At 36.1% G+C, this 21834-nt stretch overlaps 1 protein-coding gene across 1 annotated transcript; it reads left to right on the top strand.

Moving 5' to 3' along the window:
- Nucleotides 1-2059: 2059 nt before the first annotated feature.
- LOC123556729 (uncharacterized) lies at nucleotides 2060-21509 on the top strand. The gene is made up of 7 exons (XM_045347663.2): nucleotides 2060-2521; nucleotides 13584-13944; nucleotides 14249-14634; nucleotides 14814-15012; nucleotides 15443-15520; nucleotides 16450-16536; nucleotides 20325-21509. Exons 1-7 carry the CDS (start codon nucleotides 2499-2501, stop codon nucleotides 21135-21137), a joined length of 1947 nt encoding a protein of 648 aa, XP_045203598.2. The 5' UTR covers nucleotides 2060-2498; the 3' UTR covers nucleotides 21138-21509.
- The last annotated feature ends 325 nt before the right edge of the window (nucleotides 21510-21834 follow it).

The following is a 21834-nucleotide window of genomic DNA, read 5'->3' as shown; positions in this document are numbered from 1 at the left end:
GGAGAGGATTGTATTTTTCTAAAATCTTCACATCTCTTTAACCCCTGACTCGATTTTCGGAGAAATTTCACGCAGATAGTTCTAAGGTGACCTTCTGCTAAACATCATTCAAACTACTTTTGGTTTGTCAAAAAAACTATGGTCGCCAGATTGCGTGGTGACTTTTCCCTACATGTATATAGTGGGCACTTTGTCCGATATTGCTTGCTGGTTTTGTGAGAGTGGTCAAGAATGAGTCAAATATTTGTGCTGAATATGCGTCAGACTGCACCATTTTAGGTGTATTTGGCAAACAAACTCCCGGCATTATCCGATGCCCTCTAAACAGAGCTGTTTGTAAACATATATGGTCCCAATAGTTGTTTGTCGGAGGTAACTGGGTGAGTGATTTTCAGTCTCAATTATGTTGTGATCTTGTCCTGTGATTTAGTGACACCCTGACTAACAAGGGTGTGAATATAATGACATACAGCATAGACATTCTCCAGCTCTTGATCAAAAACACCTAAGCCTCAAAGCAGTTTTGACCTTAACCTTTCACTTTTGATTCCAAAAGAAAGAGGGGTCATCTAATGACAACACACACTCATCCAAACGAAGTACGACTACTGTACTGTTTTCAGCCTCAGGATCAATGTGACCTTGTCCATTGGCCTATTGACTCCAAAATACATAAAAATCATTTACTGATCACATACAATAATCTTACGAGACAGTCAAAGCATATTCCAGATACTGGTCGGAAACCTCTTTCAGTAACTACTGATCCCAAATGCAACAGGGACTGTTTTACTAACCACACACAATCATCCTATGAAGTGCGACTATTGTATGCTCTCGAGTTTTATAGTTATTAATCAGAAAACGGTTTCAGTCTCTGTATCACTGTGACTCCGATGTACTGACACCCAAATCAGTAGAGATCTGCTGACCACGTGCAGTTATCATATTAAGTTTCATTACTATAGCCTAAAACGTCTACTGACCGACAATATATAAACCCCTCTTCATCGAAGCGGGGAAGTGGGGTTATTAATTACGCTACCACCTTAATCCTGGTTCTTATCCTGACTAGCTCTATAATTTTAAAAGAATGTACGCTGAAGTTGTAAAATGATGAAATGATTTTTTAAATTTTTTTAAACAAGTTTCTAATTAATTCTGCAAAAATGCTCTTTCGGTGCCTTTAGTCTTCATAAGCTCTAATTCGTACGTACTTGTTTGAAATTTCTAATTCAGTAAGTACAGTTGTATTAGTTCGAGAACCTTTAAACTGATGTGTGTAATGAGTATCGTAAGGACCTTGGTTTATATATTTCTGTGCACAAACTACAAAGCATATAGGAATAATACGAAAATAACAAGAAGTTTATTATGTTGGATTTTAAATCTTATAACATTTTAGGTAATTTCTCGACTAAACCAATTCTTTAGTGGTGCAGGAAAAGCCCAGGGGCACCTTTCGACATTATTTCAGGCACGGGCTGACTAATACATAAAACGACCGAACTTCCATAAGCCACCTCTGTGTCTAAAAACTCGTAAATGATATTGTGACTGGCTGTGATCTCTAAATGGAATACAAAAAAAATAAAATGTAATAAACAATGTTGAAATTATCGTAATTGACAGTTGCATGTATCGGGTATTTATGTAGCGGCTTGTCTGCACAATGGATCTTCGAACTGGCTATTTGCAGCTATATACTACGAAAATGTCTTCACGAAAATACTCTAACTTCACGGAGATCGAACACACGAGTCCGCGATCTATAGATCTTCACTGTCACTTTTGAGCTTAGTGCGCGGACTTCTAACTGATGATTTAAACTCACTAACTAATACAGTGTTTTACCCCTTCTAATTTTATGTAATTGTCTACCGACTATTTTGGTAAAAAAAATTAACTGATTAGTAGGATTTTTGGAAAATTCCGTGAACGAGGCTATGATTTTCATTTTCAATAGAATTTGAAGTCTGATATGTTGGCTATAAAATTATAAATACTGAGTAAGCGATCGTTACTCAGAAAGTTGAGTAATTTGAAATATATTTATTTACTTATTTTCACGCTCCACAGGCAGTTAGTAGATATAATATAAAAGTGAAAAGAAAAGATATGGATAAATACAAAAAGTTATTTATAAACTGCGCACCGCAAAGCGAAGTGGGTTTTGTGGCAGGTATATAATAACCTGCCAGACAAGGAAGTTATTTATGAGTTTTTGTTGATTATATATAAACTCCTTTTTTTGGTATTGGGAGAATTCATTGAAGGTTAAAAGATTTGTTGACTGTAATATTCGTTCTACTTGCATTTCTTGTTTTACGAAAACCACGACTAAACATTGAAAATATTTATTTACCTGTCGGTTATAGAATCAAATTGAACTCCTAATATACTTCCGCATTCTTTTGATAACATTTGTTGAAGATATACAAGTCTGGATTAAACCTTTATGTTTTAAATCACGGAGACAGTGCTCATGAAGACAGAAGATGGCGGATTGGTCAACGTACGGGTATGTGGTACTCTAGTACATGTACAGATATATATGGTTCAACGGAAAGCTGTTGTAACTTGTTCGTTACGACACTTTTCCGTTTAATCCATGATTTGTGTTGGAATCTTGTAAGTAAAACTTTTAATGAAGTTTAGTTATAGAGCATTGTTCACCAATTCTGACAACACCCTAACAAGGCACATTACCAGGTTCTTAGTGATGTTTTAATTGCATAGTAATATATATGAACTGCTTTAAAAGCGTAGCACTTTTCCATGCTTAGCCAAAATATAATTGTGAATATTTGAATCGAAGCAATATCACAAATGACAAAACCGAAAGTAAGGAGTTTGGATAGTTCTTTTTACATTTCGGCTTATTTGTCAGTATTTTTTGAAGAATACTGAAAATGAATACAAATAGTCCGCTTGGTATGTATGATATCAAAAACAGGAACTCGTTTAGACTGTGGAAAAGGTCGGGCTAATGTTCCATGTCAGTACACCACCAACTAATTGAGAATTAATACCCCAGTCACACATACGGCGCGGATAGCTACGTCTAGCCACGGATAGAAACGTAGTAATCCGTATCGATCCGTACCTGAGCCGTACCTTAAAGTAGTAACCCGTATCAATCCGTACCAGTCCGTACGGCTCAAGTACGGACCGATACGGATTACTACGTTTCTATCCGTAGCTAAACGTAGCTATCCGCGCCGTATGTGTGACTGTGGTATTAAACATAAACAGTACAATACATAGTAAACACATTCTAATGTTCCGTGCTCTACTTATTTTTGAGCAGCTTACCTATTATATTGGATGGCAGTTCGAATTTTTGCCTCCTGTACCGACCTGACATTGTTTATAGCAAAAAACAACAACAAAAAAAACAACAAAAAAACGCCGATATAGCAGATTTCACAGACTCTGCCGACATGGGTATGCATCGTGAATATTTTTGATAACAAATTATTTTTTATTATTAATTTTTTGAAAATTAAACATGCGTTAAAAGGGAGTAAATAATTCAAGATCATGATTTGCGACCTGCGATAAAAACGAAGAGGTGAAAATGATGAGATCTTCAGAAAATTAGTGACTGGTCTCTGCAATGGAACGTTGAATTTAAACCAGACAAAACTGAAGTAGTTTTTTCACCTGAGGGTCAGAACGCAAACCTGACAATGCTAAATTCGCAGATTTCGAGTAATTCAAGGGTCATAATCCACGAGTGCCTGGAGCAATTCGGCTGGTAATCGAGCTTGGCTGAGATATTATGTCCACACACATTGTCACTAAGTTTAGTGAAGATCGGATGAAAACTGTTTAACTTGGAGGGTGGACAAGACTAAATTTTCAAGTAATTCAAGGGTCATAACTCAAGAGTGCCTGGGAGGAGTTTGCTGGTTATCGAACTTGGCTGGGATATTAAGCAAATAAACATTGTCACAAAGTTTGGTGAAAATCAGATGAAAACTGTTTGACTTAGAGGGCGGACAAGGCTAAAATTGCAGATTTTGAGTAATTCAAGGGTCATAACTCAATAGTGCCTGAAGCGATTTTGTTGGTTATCGAACTTGGCTGAGATATTATGCCCACAAACATTTACGCAAAGTTTGGTGAAGATCAGATGAAAACTATTTGACTTAGAGGGCGGACAAGGCTAAAATTGCAGATTTTGAGTAATTCAAGGGTCATAACTCAAGAGTGTTTGAAGCGATTTTGTTATTTATCGAACTTGGCTGAGATATTATGCCCACAAACATCGTCACAAAGTTTGGTGAAGATCGGATGAAAACTGTTAGACTTATAGAGCGGACATGCTTTTGGACGCCGACCGCATAATACGTCCCGCTCTTTCACAGACGGGAGTATAATAAGCAATAAAATATTAATAAACTAAACTGATGAGATTATCTGTCGGTCCTAAACCATTTTTCATTTAAATTATATAAACATGGGTAAATGTTCATTCTCAAGCTTAAGGCACAAAGGGTGATTTTACGACAAAATATAGGCATCTAACGAACTGCTTAATGGATGTTCAATAAACTTGATCAGAATCAAAGTCAAAAGGTCAAATCCTCCTCAGGTGAACGAGTTAGGCCCATTTTGGCCTCATGTTTTTATTTGGCATGTTGAAAAATAAGAGTAGGTTTGCGCTTGGGAATTCTGAAATTTAAGTCCGTAAAAGCGATATCATCATGTTTATCCAGGACTAATATCCATTATGCCCATGAAAATAAACTTTTGCAAAGTATTGACGTAGACTACTTCTGTAATACCCCTGTCACACATACGGCGCGGAAAGCTACGCCTAGCCGCGGATAGAAACGTACTTTTCCGTATCGATCCGAACTTGAGCTGTATCTCAAAGCATTTGGTCAAAACGTAATCAAGATTTATCCCAAACTTGCAAGTTTCTCAAACTTTTGAACATGCACAAAAGTTTGAGCGATCCGTAGCCATTTGAGCTTGACTTTAGTCCAATTTGGTTGAAACTTATTCATCTTTCATCCGTAGTTAAATGTACTAAAACGTAGTTATCTGTACTGAAACGTACTTTGACCTGTTGATCCAAGCTGAACGTAGTTATCCGAGACTGTTCGTCCTTACGCGTAGTTCAGCGCAGACCCGCCCACGCGCTGGGCATGCTGCTAGTCGCAGTAAAACGTAGTTCAACGTTGTACCCCCCTCCCCCACTCACACACACAGATCAATCCCATCCGTACCGTACCTCAACGCATGGACATATCCGTATTACGTGTGACTGTAGCTTAAGATGGAGTTTCGTGGTATTCTCCGGTGTATCGATCCTGAAAAATATTGATTTTACTCATTACAGACTTGGAGCGGTCTTCTGCGCATGATCGGAAGTGATTATCAATATGAGCGTACGGCAAAAATGCGCAAATTATTGCACGTCCGCGCGCATTAATTGTTTAAGACTGATCACTACCAAATAGAATGTAAGCCTCCGCTGGTCTAGTCAGAAGTAGTCCATATATAAATAGTGCTATTTTTTTCTTTCCTCGTATGTATCACTTTGCATTCCATCAAAATCGGCATGTTCCTATCGCATGTCTAGGTAAAAATGGCGGCGTAAGAATTTAGTGTCTCGAAAAAAGAAATTCAGCCATAATTATGGTGGCATATTTCTGCCACGGAATAGCCAGGTTACGGAAGCTTATCAGGGCCTCCACTTATCTAAAAGTTTTGCGTCAAGTCAACTTGTGTCTTTTCGTTTTGAACAAAAACATCTGATGAAGGCGTGATAATTAATACGTTATATGTAAATGTTTTTAATCATTACGCATACTTTTTTTATCGAATTGCGTGAAATATTTGTCAATGCGATTAACTTCTACACGTCTAACTAGATCTTTCAGCGAAGTCGTCAAGAAACATAACAAGAAGATAAATGTATTTGGTATTTCAACATAATTTACTCGACTTGTTACATCTTTTTCTCGAGAACGTTTACTTTAAGCGATATAATTATGCATGTCACGTGATATTTAAACACGTCAGGTTCAAAAATTGCCTATATTGGTCTTGTCTGCACAGTGATGGTTTCATTATGTCTACGCCAGAAATATTCTAGGGAGACATATTGCTTTTCCCCGAGTTGTCTGTCTGTCCGTCTGTCTGTCCCGACGTGCCCACATGTAAATTTGAGGTTAGCGTTTCTGTTGAATTTAACATTCTGAGGTTGTGGTCATTCTGGGGTTAAATTGGTATTGTGGGGTTAAAAAATAGTATTGTGGGGTTAAAAGAATCAAAGGAAGATAATAGGTAATATAAGGGATTACCCCACAAAACCTGTAAGTTCGTCCGTCTGTCCTTCACAAATCCGGGCTGTATTGTTTAAACCCCTTAAAGGATTTTCAAATTACTTGGCACAAATAGTCACTGTAACAAATCATGGACGCTGGGGGAAACATGTGTTTTTGTTACAAAAACCCTTCTTGTTTGTGAGTTGATTTTAACTTGCACATAACTTTAACCACCAAAAAATCTTGGTTCCTTTCTTAAACCAGGCATATCCCATGATTGACTCGATAGTTATATCCCCTAAAAGGGCAAAACTTGTGGTCTTGTCTGCACAGAATTATTGTTTCATTTATGATTTTATTTTTCAGCTATATTTCAATATGAACATGTGAAATTTCATAATAACACAACAACACTTCCCCCTCTTCCACCCCACCCCCACATCACAACCCCCTCCCCACACTGAGGTGACCCCCCCCCCCCCCCCCCCCACTTTAAAAATCTATTGTTCAGCTATATTTTCAATATAAACATGCGGAAGTGTGAAATTTCAAAACAACAGTTCCCCGCATCCCGACACCCCGCACCCCCTCCACCAGTGTGACATCCCTCCCCCAGTTATTTTTTTTTATTTTCCAGCTCTATTTCAGTATGAACATGTGAAATTTCAAAAGAGCACTTCCACACGCCCCCGCCCCTCCCCTACTCCCTCCCATTCAGTTATATATGATTGTCCTTTTTAGCTCGACTAAATATATCAAACACTAGCAAAGCTTTGATACTAGCTAGATCAATGTCATTTTGTATGTGAATAGAGGGCAATATTGAAATTATGAACAACACTTTGTTAAAATTCATGTTGCTATGGCAACAGAAATAGTCAAAATATAGTTTTCCCATATGGATCCTTTGATGACAAAAAATTATAGTGACTAGGTTAATGTAATTTGGTATGTGAATACATGGAAATATGGAGATTACTATAGGTTTACTCTCCATCTGTCTGTCTGTCCATCCGTCTCACAATGTTTATCTCGAAAATCACGATGTATATTTTTTCCAATTAAATATTTGTCGAAAATAGAAAAACATCGAGCATATTGAGAAAAGTTAAGTCGAAAAGTGAAAAACATCGAGCATATCGAGAAAAGTGAAGTCGAAAAGAGAAAAACATCGAGCATATCGCGAAATGTTAAGTTGCATTACCTCTATATTTTTAATCTTTGTCAATAAATTTTATTGACATGTGTAAAACATCTTATCTAGGCGAGTAAAGACAAGTCGACTTAGCACAAAACATCTCACCAACTGTAGGCCCTAATAAGCTTCCGTACCAGGTAGATATCGCGATACTTCAAAAAATTATCTTAATAAAACGATGTTTTCTGAAAAGATTTTCTCATTAGTGGAAGGTTCCCTGGAAATATTATTGCGATAATTTTCATTATTTTCTAGATACCTTTTGTGTTATGTACGGAAACGTTTATGGGCCTCGCAATGTCGTGTAAGATAACGCAAATATCGACATATTTTCGCGAGAAATCAACATATTATCACAACAAGTCGTTATATTTTATTGACATATTGCATTCATTTTTTCAATGTTTAATCATTTTTTCTCGAGATCCGCGTAAGCTGTAATGATATCTCGACATATTATGTCGATATAAACCATCCATTTCTTGATTTTCTAACGCAAGTTCTCGACTTAACCCGACTATATGTATACAAAGTCACTTCAATGACAGTGAGCAGGGGTGTAGGAAAGGTGTGTTTGGTTAGGATTCAGTATGTATGCGTGGATCAGGGGTCTCGTCAAGCAGATTATACGAATACACAATGAACATAAACATAAAATAAAAACGTGCAGTATCTCTAGAAAAAAATGCGGATTCACTGTATAGGCAGTTTACGAGTACTTAGGCACCTGTGGCAACGTTAAATGTCGCAACGCCGCTAAATGTCGCAACCACCGTTAAATGTCGCAAGGTTGACGTTAAATGTCGCAACCACCGCTAAATGTCGCAAAATCGTCTGCCGCTAAATGTCGCACCTTTAACGTTAAAACTCGCAAAAATTTGCCCACCGTTATATATCGCAACACCAACGCTAAATGTCGCACAGCAAAATAAGGTAAGTTAAACAGTATTCACAACTTAGAGATAAGACTGGGTAATGCATGCTTGATTTGGGAAGGGCTGAATTGACCTTTCGCTCTAATCTGCACGTTTGCTTTTCAGTGGTTCCGCACCATACATATGTTATATATTTCATATCTAAAGGTTTGAGCACTAACGTAGTACTCGACACAGTACTAGATTTATTTCAGGTCTGAACTATGTAATTCTATGGAGTCCTGTTTAGCTCATGAGACATTAAGCTCGCGCTCCGTATTGTCGCGCGTTGTATCGTATGTCTTTAGTTGACCTGGATTTCGTTACACAACAGGCCGGGGCCCAGAAATTGTTGATGGAGGATGGGAGGGGGAGGGGGCGCACCAGTTTAAAAGGAAAGCGTCACCGGCGACATGCGGTAGGTACGGGGTTCCTCTGTCCGATTTGTGGAAAAAAAATTATATACAGGTATAAAATGTTGGCCTGTGGTGCATTTTTGTCTATTTTTTAGGGTACGTACAAGAGGGGCACTCCCCTTATTTTAGGTGATTAGGGTCTTTTCCCATTGACAATTTTGAAATACAAGTATGGAATGCTGGACTTTTATTACATTTTTGTTCAAAATTTCGGTGTATGGGAGGAGTTATCCCTGTCATTTTCGAGGACTCGGGGTCTCTCCCCGGGAAAGTTTGAAAAACGGGTATAAAATGGTTGTCTCTGGAGCATTTTTATTCTTAGTAATTTTAAGTACCCCCTCCCCCCTATTAATGGCTCAAGGGGATTTTGAAATATTAGTATAAAATGTTCGCCTTTGGGGCGTTTTGGGTCTACATTTTGAGAAAATATTCGATTTCCAAAATAGTTGGGTACAACTTTGATGAGTATAAGTCACTAGTAAGCCAACAAGGGTGGGGTTGGGTCGGGGGGAATCGGCTCGGGCAACAATCCAGCCCTGTTACACAACACGACACGAAGACTGTGTTTTGTACCAGCTGTAGAAAACGAAGATTTTCTATTAATAAGCCATGGGTTCTATTTCCGTTTGTTTGGAGGTTTACATTTAAAGTCATAACGTAACTATTAAGCTTCAATGGCGGAGAAAGATCCTATGTGGCCCTCTGTACATTATTTCAGGTAAAGCGGGAATTTTGATATTATTTTACTTTTAGTCTCTTAAAATTGTTTGGTTTAGTCTCATTCCCCTCATTATCCTACTTTTCCACCTACCCACAAATAACCCCTTCTCTCTCCCTACCCACCCCCCATCCCCCGACCCTTCAAAAATGTAAATATCTATATTTTCTATTAATTGTCTTGATGCTGTGTGTTTGTGTCTTAGATTTCTGTGTCGTTCTTCACCCCGTTCCCCACCCATACCCAATCCCCATAAACATACAACACCATTACCAAATCGTATTTAGTTAGAAGAAACCTCAGAATATTTCTGTCCTAAAACACTGGCCCTATTACAAAATAATTTCACAAATATTTTTTCTTGCGTGACTGTTCAAGCAAGGTGTGGAACTCAGGTGAGCGATCTATGGCCAACAAGGCCCTCTTGTTGCTATACGTAACAGCGCTTATCATTAAGATAATTATTTGTATTACATAAACCTGTTAATTTTTCTTCCCTCGAAAAAGTAAATATACACAAGGAATTGATAGTCATAGTGTCAAATAGGAAGTGCGACATTTAGCGTTGGTGTTGCGACATATAACGGTGGGTACATTTTTGCGACAATTAACGTTAAAGGTGCGACATTTAGCGGCAGACGATTTTGCGACATTTAGCGGTGGTTGCGATTTTTAACGTCAACCTTGCGACATTTAACGGTGGTTGCGACATTTAGCGGCGTTGCGACATTTAACGTTGCCACAGGCACCAAATTTCACTCGGCGGATCATTTGCCTTTCTATAAAGAGACTCGGCAGAGCTGCTAGTAATAGCAAGACTAAAAATTTATTTCTGGTTTACGGCAATTTGTAAGTGCCTTAATGCTACTCGTTGACAGATAGCATGAAGCAGAGAATAACTTCATACACAGTTTGGATTGTCTGTGAACAAATAACATATCACTAGCATATAACACATTTTTATCAAACTTTTCTGAGTGCATGTTCTTTAAAAAAAAGCAACAACTAACAAATTAAACAGATAAAGAAAATTAGAAGAAAAAAAAAACAGTCTCACAGTTAAATATCCACAGTTTTACTTTCACAACAGACGTCCGTCAGGTGTTGTGAAAGTGAAACAATTCTTTGATTTTTTTCTTCTATTTTTATGGATTTCATAAATGAACACCAAGATACTTTTATATTAAATAACAAAAATGTTTTTCATAAAGTAGATCTAGGTTAAACATGGATTTCGTAATAAAAAGTAAATATTCAAATTTTAAAAAAAATACAATGATTATGTTTTATGAATGTATTTTATTAAAGAACGTTCGAAAATAACAACACTTTCTTAAACTAAAAATATAAACAAGTTTTAATATTTTTATGAAGTACATCTAGAATATAGTCGGATTTTTTTAAAAAGGTGATTAAGGGAAATAAATAAAGAAAATGTTGAGTTTTTTATGAAGTAGATTAAGACTGCTTGGGTTTCCTAAAATATCTGTTGCATTGCATTTGACGGACCTTGTTTTTTTTTGTGTACATTTATATATCTTTTGTATGTTGTCAGAACTCAAAGGAATTATGGTAACGTTACTGTTGTTTTTAGGAACCGCTTTTTTAACACATCGCTCTCCCAAAAATTGCAAACTAAGTGCTGATTTATAGTTGTAAAAGTACAGTCTAACCTGCCCTACGGTCACTTTATATTGGCGGTAAGCCAGGCTTCTAGGAACAGGGTCAGTGCAACAATTCCCGAAATAATGTCCAAAATTGCGTTTATTCTACTGATTAAACTTCCAGCTAGTTGATTTGTCTTACTAGCATGGTGTTGGAAATGTCCACCCAATATGAAAATACTTCGTACGGGCCTGTAAACCCAAATTTCATATTTCAAAAGAGAGCAATTACTATATATTACGAGAACTCACTTTAGTAAATCAAGAAAAGGTCGTTTCATATCGTCATAATATGTCGAAATGTCTTTATAGCTTACGCGGATCTCGAGAAAAAATGATTAAACATTGGAAAAATGAATGCAATATGTCAATAAAATATATCGACTTGTTGTGATAATATGTTGATTTCTCGCGAAAATATGTCGATATTTGCGTTATCTAAAGCGACATTGCGAGGCCCATAAACGTTTCCGTAGTTATGGCCTACAACTGCTATTTATTAGCTAGATAAACCTTCTAGATAAATTCAGAAATTATCTTGATATTTCGAACTTTTTCGCAACAGCCTAAACTTTCCTAGAAATAAAAAGCATATTGAGAAAAAATAATTTATTGTGATAATGTTTTCAGAAAAATGCCAAATGTTGCTGGAAAGTTTAAAATAATTATCGTGATACTTACCGAGCATCCTGTGGCAGTTCCAAGCATTAACGCGAACTTTTGCGCTAAAACATTTTCAGGAAATAAATAAAAATATCTAGAAAATATTATGTATTGCTGAAATGTGTTCAGTAAAATAGCACATATTTCCTGGAAAGTTTACAAATTATCGTGATAGCTACCTAGCTAAAATACATTGACTTCAGAACGGTTTTTCGATATTTTCTAGCATATCAGACTTTCAGAGACTTTGATTTCCACAAAGAACTAGATAGCTTCTTTAGAAAAATAAAAAGAAAAGTAGGTGTTGAATTTTATATAAGAAAACTACAGTTCGTTAAATACAACCTGCTAAATTTACTCCTTTTTGCCTCTTTCAATTTCTCTTTTCGAGAAATTAAATTCTTATGCCGCCATTTGTACCTAGCATGCGATAGAGCGCAAAGTGATACATACTGAAACGCGGTAGGGTAGAAGTAAACATGTTGCTGTTGAGAAAAGGCACTAGGAAAGAAAGAAAGATTAGTACTATTTATATTTGGACTACTTGTGACCAGACCTGCGGTCGCTTACATTTGATTTGATAGTGATCAGCCTACAAGATTTTGTTTGTTTAATGTCTTTCACGAATTTGAATTTATTATCAAGGTTCACCTATTTCAAAATGATTTGCTTAGTTTCGTTAAAAAATCGAGAAAATCCAGAGAAATTACCATTTATTATACAAGCCATCCCCCATTTAAAAAGTACGGGAAAATTAACCCTATTTAAGCAATATTTCAATTGATCCATTTAATCGTTAAGATGTTTGTCATTTTCATTCAGAAACATGCTAATTTCAATAACATCTAGACAATTGCAGTGCTAAAATCTGAAAAAAAGACATTTACTAGGTCCTAAAATCGACCAAAATAGAGCCACCTGGTCGAAAAAATACGAGAAACATTAGAGTTTTCATCCATTTGTCACAATTTTACATCATAAAAAATAGATTAATGGCCTTTTCATTGATTTTCGACAAGTTTGGCAAGACCCATGTATTGCCCCTTATAATATGGTTAGGACAACCATGGTTACAAAATATATGCATTAAAGGTACGTTTGAATCCGGTCATACCGAAGTCTGCAATTTAGAGGCGCTATTTTGCATTGTGTACAATTTATGTTCGACCAGTTTCCGATCGAAGAATCCCGAAATCACCGCCAATAAATAACTTTCATGATGTCAACCTTAGGGTTATATATTTCAGGTCTATTTCGAAATCACCGCCAATAAATAACTTTCATGCTGTCAACCTAAGGGTTATATATTTCAGGTCTAGTTCCGATGATGTTAGAATGGACAGCATATACAATATCTGTATAAGTACTTCAAATAATTAATGACTTGTGAATGAAACGTTGCTACAAAATCGTTTTCCCATTACTCATGTCTTTTAAACTCATCTATTCAAACGTATCTAAGGTGAAACAAGTATTGCAAACGGGTTTTAACTGATTTTACACATTTCGTCGTTACATAACTTATATTTGAACAAAATACACATAACATTTTATGTGTCAGGTTATTATTTTAACATAAATAGTAAAGTTTTCAAAAGCATTGAGCCCAATAATTTATGGTTGATAAATCGGTTTTGTTTTACGGGCGTAAGATTAATGTTGCCTTTTAGTTTCGACTTACACTGTCGTATTAAGTACTAACAATGTAGCAAATTATGTTTTCTAGCTTTCGCCTACAATGTTCTGGAGCTCAGCAGGCAGGGTCTCAAGGTATTTGCTCGCAGTACGATGGTAGAAAAATTGCTTGGGAACATCATGGTAGCCAACACGGACCTTCTCAACAACAGCAATACACGGTGGATAAACCTGGCAGTCGTGTTCGAGAAAACCGCGAAAGTCCTATATTAGGGAGCCAGTCCTCCGCAACGGAGCAATACATGGATGTGGATGATCCTCTCAATAAAGACCGAGAAATGCCGACTTTGAAAAACACAACAGAATTACTGGCGAATTTAGAGGGTCTCCAATCACTCGCTGAGCTTTCAAAACGGGAGCTGACGTCAATCAAGCAGTCACTGTCGACCAGGGTAATATTTGCTACTTTTATGGCCATTATTTATGTAAAGTTTGGTTTCGACTGACTCTTATATTTAATGTAAGTGTATATAATAATGACACGAGTACATCGGGTCTTTCGTATTGTTAGAATGAAATAAACGATTCTCCGTATTAATAAGAAAGTAATGACATAAAAAGCAAGCTTTTAATATGATTTTAAAATGATTCATAGTCACATTTCTTACATTTCAATACTTTAATAAAAGCAAAATATCAAGTGATTTTTGTCATTTTGTGTTATTTAGTCAGTATGAGCAAACGATATTATTTCAGATACCAGATGAAAACGCTATACTGAAAAAAGAATTAGAAAATTTAAGAAAAGAAAACCAGGGACTGCAGAAGCGTGGTCAAGAAATGCCAACAAATACAAGGGATAGAGAAAAGATTAAGAACCTTGAACAGGAGATCAAAACGGTAAAGGAGGCTCTTGATAAATATAAGGACGCATTTCAAGATATCAGTCAGAAACACAAGGAAGAACTTGCAAAAACACAAAGGCTTCATCAAACACTGACAGAATATGAAATGAACAGGGACAAAATGGAGAACGAATGTGAGTCGCTAAAGGAACAGTTGTCTAATGTACAGAAACTATATGAAAAGATAAAAGAAGAGAAGAAAAAGAGCGAAGCTGATCTGTCTGAATCAAGAACACGGTAAGACATAACCCTGTACAATTAAGCGGAGTTTTTTTTTATTTTGAAATGTAAGATCTATAATCTGCATAAACAGCTTCCTGTCATAAAACGACAGACTTCTTTTCAGCTTTCTTCCACACGAAAAAAATAGCATATCTTAACCATCCTTTGTTAACTGAATATATCACGAATTTCAGACTGAGTCGACTGATGGGAAATAAGCTTGCAAATAACAACCCTGACATAGCAGATCTTAGTGATAAGAACAGACCAACAAAACTTGCTGAGAAGAATCAGGAACTCTATGATAACGAATGGACCAATGCATTTGAAGTGATCCATGAACACTTTCAGAATGAAGACAAGACGATTCAAACACTGGTGCAAATGCTACAGGTATATTTGTTGATGCAGCCTGTTATGTTAGCTGTTTGGATGTCAATCTATTTTTGCGTGAATGTTTATAATACATTTATAAGTACTGGTAGTTGTAATGGTATTGCACTCTTCCAAACGAGAACATGGTATAATTGATTGCATTAAACAATAGGACAGTAATGCTGTTACAAGACTGGTTGTTATCTCACTATATAAAAGTCCCTACAAACTATCAGTTTCCAGCTTGATATCTCGGTCATTAACTCTTAAGAAATCCATTTTAGAATTACCTCATAACAAGATTTACATAACAGAATAGTCATGTGTATATTTGCTGAAATGCAACATCGGGAGTAAGGGACTATATAAATATGTTGAACCTTTTTATATTCATGAACGGATGGCAATGTACAGAGTGAACAAAAAGGTAATTTTGCTTATATTTCAGGATATAAAGACACAGTGTGATACATTTACTAAAGAACAAGAGCAAAAACTGAGCGAAGCGGTAAAACTGAAGCGTACAGTAAGTTGCTGTTTCTATACTCTACTTTTCTATGTTGGTGTTAGGGTAAAGAAAATCTGTAAGAGATCTATTTTCTGTTTGACTCCTACGTATTACGATTTACTGTATAAAACCATCTTCCTTTCAAAAAATCATGCATGTTCACTCTATATCTTTTACCTTATTGACGAATATTCAAACAAGTGGACACAACGCATATTATAATCAAGAAATATTACATTCTTCCTGATCTCTCTGTGCTGAAGAAAAGAAAGCAGTTGAAAAGTTAAATAAAGTTCCTGTAGCTTCTTGGATTTTCATGTTTCCGATCATGATATGGTAAGTTTCACACACCCCACCTTTGCATGGAAATTGTTAAGATCTATTGATACATTAGGTAGAGGAAACAAGGATTTTCTTAGTATTTTACGTAGAGATACAAGGAACATTATGTAGGGGTTATTCCGTATCAGATAGCCTTTTAACACGCCATAAGGTTTCAAAAAATCAAATAAGAGTTAAAGCGTATTTGTTGTAATACATTTAAATTATGTCTAATGTAGAAAAATGAACGAATATTTTAAAAAAAAAGTGAGCCAAATTTTTGTTACATTTGGAGCTGTAAACGCAAACTTTATAAATTATTTCAAAGAGCGTGAAAGACATTATGTAATCGTTGGTCAGTTTTAAAAAGTGAGTACATTACATGCCTGTCCTTTAATGCGAGTCACAGTTTTCAAGTTCTTTCGACAATTATACATCGTTGCATGCAAAAACGTCTCTGTATATTATGATTAAGTGCTGACATTAGTTACTTCAAAATAATACTCAAATACGTTTTGTAATGAAAATGAATAAAATTATTTCTGATTTGGTCTACAGCTAGTTTTTACTCTCATGTATAAATTGAATATATAAATTATTTGTCTTCTCTCCTTTTTCCTGTAAAGAGAGAAAATCTTCCGGAGCATATGGTTAAACAGCTAAAAGACTTCAGAAGATTTACAGCGGAAGTATCTCTCCCAGAAGTAAAAGAGGTAAATATAACCAACCGTTTCCCTCTTCACAATTTGAATGCACTGCCCTATCAAAATAACCGGTGAACGACGTTTGGCCGAAGGACAACTGGCCTAATTAAAATTTTGCCTACTGGTTTCTGGTCGAATACGGCAGCTGGTCTATTAAGACTATTGGTCTATTCTTTCTTTATAGATACGACATTTCGTCGGTTTAATATTATAAGATCTATCAAAGCTTAAAATGTCAAAACAGAAAAAGAACAAGACCTAAGGAAGGAATGATCTAAACGTAAACTCTCATATCAATATAAAATATATTGGAAAGAAATTTACATAAGCTATCAGCTTGTTTTCCAATCCATGTATTTGACCTGTAAAAAATTGTGTACATGTTATGTGTATGTTGTTTTAAAAAATAAATATTGTTTAAACTAATATACATACAGTCGAACTTCAATGGCTCGAACTCGGATATTTCGAACACCCGTGATCGCTCGAACTCTTCGCCCGGTCCATAGTTTATTCCTTCTTTATTCTATATAGTTCTACCTCGGATCGCTCGAACTTCGATAATTCGAACTCTCGAACTCATTTGGTGGTCCCCTCGGCTTAATTACAGTGATAATTACACCTATTCAGTATATATGATGGGTGGGCTTTGGATTGACAACTAAAAAGTGGTCATGGCAGTTATCTATACATGCTGCCATTTTGTACAAATCAGCTGGTTTGCGAACAAAATTACAAAAATAACTAAATTATAACTGAAAGCAGACCAATTGATAGGAGTTCTAATCTCTTCCAATTTTGCGCGCCCGCTTAATTAACTCTATTTGACGATTGTGTCTGAAATCATTCGTCATCCACCACTGATTCGTGTGGAGAAGTAGGAAGTTACATTCAAAGAACAGGTTAATATTGGAACAGAATCCAGGAACACAGGTTCGGTTAACTGTCCACCGTTACATAATTGAAATACTGTTTAAAAACGGCAAACAAACACTATTTTCTATTTACCTTTAGTTTATCAAAATATGCCATTCACCAATGATTGACGGACAGTTCAAGTGGCAGATACTGGTATTACTAAATGTTAAATGTTCCCAGTACATTTACAAGGTTTTTGGTTGCGGGTTTATCCCGTTACCAAAGTTAAGTGTATTTCTGACAATCATGTAGCATCTTTATTTGATTCCAAATCACATCCAAAGGAATTTGTTCATGTGCTACACAAAGTAGTCCCATTCATGAACAATGCGGATAAATTATCAATGATCAAATAGTTCTTATTCATCCTCTATCCATTCACACTGGCCATTTATATAAGATCTGTCAATGATTAGGTATTCCAGCCCATGGTTACATCACTGACTTCCAGCTGTTCATGTAAGGTCAGGCAGAGTTTATCTTAGATATGAGGTACATTAGTATTTGTTTCTTATACATGTATATTTATAGATTGGCATTTAAAATGAAAATAATTAACTCTAGCAAAACCCGCAACCACCAGACATCTCAAGGCTTTGATTTAAGTATCCAACCATGTCAGTTTCACGCTCATGAAATACATAAAAGTTGTTTAATGAGCGCCTGTAAAGTCTATTCTTTTCACGATTCCGGCAACCAGGCATTATTCTAGCTTTTCCGGATAAATGACTTCGTGCGGTCAGTTCAGGTTATTCAAACCAAACGTGCAGAGAAGTAATGAACAGGACATTTATCCTTGGATCTTTCTGATTATATCATAACTAAATTGTTAGAAATGTAATCAAGCTCAAATCACGGATGAAAAAGATTTTATTAAGGACGCTCGCTACAGTTTCTTATTTTTTTCTCTCAATAATAGATTTTGATGAAATGTTTTGTATTAAAAGATCATGTTATGATGTATTGAAAAATGAAATAAAAATACTAGGTCAACAGCTTTGTTTCAATTTGATATGCCCCTAGATATGGTGTTATTTTTAACATTTTTCAAAATATCTATAATCCTAAAATATATTTCAGTAAAGTACAATAATGAGCATACATTTGACATCTAAGCATTTTTATAACGGAAAACAATATATCTATTAGAAACATGCTCAGAGAAATCAAAAGAAAATGATTTTGTAAAGAAAGGAATACTTGTTCAGCAGACCCAAGGGCTATTTTTGCATATTTTTGTCAATTTTAAGTTGGTACTTCTGCTATTTTATTGAGTTTCACATAATAGAATTCAATCAAACTCTGTACATACTTTTGGTTATGTCTACTTAATCTAAAACAAAAAGAAAATTGAAAGGTCACCATATTAGATTTCGCTTAAATCAAATTAGAACGAGGTGGGGTGTGGCGGGCATTTATACAACGCAAGTTGGTACGAACTACTCTTTCAGTGTTTGAGCAAATGACTTAGAGATATATCAAATTATCAAACGGCAGATTTCTTAATAAGCGGATTTTAAGGTGTTTCTGAAGCATTTTGATGTCATAGAACGATGAAAGTTTCCGCCTTTCTCCGAACAAAACCAATAGTTTACGAATACGGATGTACGGTATGGGTACGGTACGGGAATAGAAACAGCTGTGACTCAATGCAGAGTTGGAGCGCCGGTATAAATTACAGACTCCAGTATATGTCGGATTGAAGCAATTTGAACTAAAGTACTTTAAATGTATATATTTTGTAACCATGGTTATACTTACCCTAACCTCTAGTCAATATATTATACATATTATACATTAAATGCATGCGAACATACAATAATTTGCGAATTTTTGCCGTACGCGACATTAGCTAATCACTTCCGGGCATGCGCAGAAGACCGCTCCAACTCTGCAATGAGCTACATCGATTTGAAACACAATCAAATTGGCACGGTGTTGGGGTAAATATCGACCCGTCCAGAAAAACTGTAGCGAGCGTCTTTAAGTCAAACCCAACACTTCAAAATTAACGTATTATACAGCATTGCGACTGTGCTCCTTATATCTACTCGCGTTACGCTCGGTTAAGTTACTATGGAACCAGAAACGTATTTTCTGTATTAACTTCCGAATTTCATATCGGGTGCGTGACGTCATTTAAATTTTTGTCGTTATGGTAATCTTTTTATTACATCAGTATTGTAAATTTCATTCACACTATTACACAAATTCATAATATTTTTGATAATATTAGTTTGAGTAGATACTTATGTAATAAAACTTCGCTTCAAAAATGTTTTCTCGTTCTTTTGTGGAATATCACTGCACTCCTGAAGTGGCGCAATATTTCTGCTGCGGAACGTCGAGGGAAGTTATTCCACTCATGCGTTAGTGCATGACGCTATTCCAGTACGTTGTTGACGTCCGTAGTTTCGCCACTTCAATTCCACCCAAATAGTATGTTTGGGTTCAATCATTTTGCACTAGCGCACGGAAGTACGCAAAATATAGATGACATTGAGTGAAGTTTTGGTGTTTGACTGTGTGATCTGCACAATTAGTGATTTAATCTTGATGAAATTTTCACTGAATGCAGTTATGATACACAGGTAATAAAATAAAAGCTATTTGAACGGACTGATTTGTCCACTGATGAGATACGTTTTCCTTTGTACATGTACTGCGTTTTTGTGCAGTCCATTGTACTGATCAACAATATGCATTATTAGGATTATAATGAAATCAATGTAAAAAAGGGGGGGATGGCAACGCCGCAATCATTCAAACTCAACAGCCTGGATCGGTCAGTTGCCTTCGTAAAGGCGTTAGCGGCTAAAACCTACAACGATGAAAACTTTGGAGTTATATCTTTCTGTATCTATATATTTTTATTTCAGAGATGTTGGAAGGCTGTCGCCTATATGTACAGTTCTCGGGTTTTCAAGGATGATGATGTGCAAAGGTTTTTCCAGGGATGTGTTGAGCTTTGCTGGCTGATGAATTTACAAGATCCTCCCCTTGCCTTTGGAGAAACACCAAAGAGAAATGATGCATTTGATGGAAATACCTACAAGTTCTACACCGAGACAGGACCGTTTGTCGATTATATCGTTTGGCCTGCCCTTCTTTTAGAGAAAGATGGGTCTCTGCTCAGCAAAGGTATTGCGCAAGCGCATAGGCGGCAGCAGACTGAGTTTTGCAAAATGAAAAATGCCGAAACTCCAAGAAGTAATGCACCAATGTCCGGTTCTCCCAAGCGTCTCCAGACTGCACCTTCAGGGCAGACTAATGACCGCAATATTGAGGAAACCGGCATCCAGCCAGAGAACCAGTATCACGATCAGGAGGAACGTTTTTTGAATCGTCAAGGGCAAAATTTTCCAAAGCAGACCTATGAAAAGTCGCTTATAGGTGGTCAGAACCTTTCGACAAATAACGCGAAGAATTTCAGCCGTACAACGACGGAACGTGCAAGTTCATCTGTTGCAGAGAGAATTAATAAGAACTTGGGTGGCTCTCAAAGAGAAGGCTTAGTAGAAAGACAACTTCCTGTAAGACCAGATGAAGGTTCATGGCGGAGATTTAAGGATCTTTTAAGACTTTATAATATTGATAGTCCTGAAGTGCACCTAGGTGTCGGTGATAAATATAACATCTGCAAAGAATACTACACTTATGTTTTCGGTGGAAAGACAGGGACGGCCGTGTAAAATACCTTAAATATATATACGCTTTTTGTAAGACCGTACTCTGCACATTATAAATCATAACCACATACTTACGAAAGTATGAAACTTCAGAAAATGTAAATAACAATCTGCTATAGAAGCTAGAAATATGTCGTTTAACATTGGCATAGGTCTTGTCAGCATTTTATGCATAGTCATAAATAAATAATAGCGTGTTCATGTCATGTTGCAAGTTAATAGTTGCTTTTGTCAGTCTTAAAATTTGGTAGCGTTTATTAATGCTTCAAAATGATCTTCTTATAGAGTAAATATAAAATTGCGTTTTACTTTTTTAAGGGATTCTGTTTCTAGTAAAATTGAACATTTACTTTATTTAATAAAATTTACATTCGCCCTATCTTTTTCCATTGAAACTTTTGACGTTCATTTCGTATGAACAGCAAAAGGAAAGGCGCAAAAGTTACGTCATCGCTGCTTAGTGATAACCGACCGCTGTTTTGACAACGTCCGCGTATAGTCGGGGAGAACGCTCCTTAGATGACGTCGCAGTTGTTCCGTCTGGTGAACAGAATGGCCGGGAAGCTGATTTTAATGTTAAATGCTACAAATCATATGCAATTCATAATATTATATAGTTTACAAATGGAAAGGAAATATAATGTAAATATAAGAAATGAAACTATTTTTTTCGGTGTTCATGCGAAATGAACGACAGAAT

Source organism: Mercenaria mercenaria, chromosome 5 (genome assembly GCF_021730395.1).
Source record: "Mercenaria mercenaria strain notata chromosome 5, MADL_Memer_1, whole genome shotgun sequence".
Taxonomy (NCBI): domain Eukaryota; kingdom Metazoa; phylum Mollusca; class Bivalvia; order Venerida; family Veneridae; genus Mercenaria; species Mercenaria mercenaria.
Note: the sequence above shows the minus strand (reverse complement) of the source record. Positions and strands in the feature narration are given on the sequence as shown.

Bases quoted from the DNA above. Each gene is read 5' to 3' on its own strand.
- LOC123556729 (XM_045347663.2), top strand. From the start codon at position 2,499: ATGGCGGATTGGTCAACGTACGG. The intron at 2,522-13,583 runs GTATGTGGTACT...TATGTTTTCTAG, and splicing joins GCGGATTGGTCAACGTACGG to CTTTCGCCTACAATGTTCTG. The intron at 16,537-20,324 runs GTAAATATAACC...TTTTTATTTCAG, and splicing joins CTCTCCCAGAAGTAAAAGAG to AGATGTTGGAAGGCTGTCGC.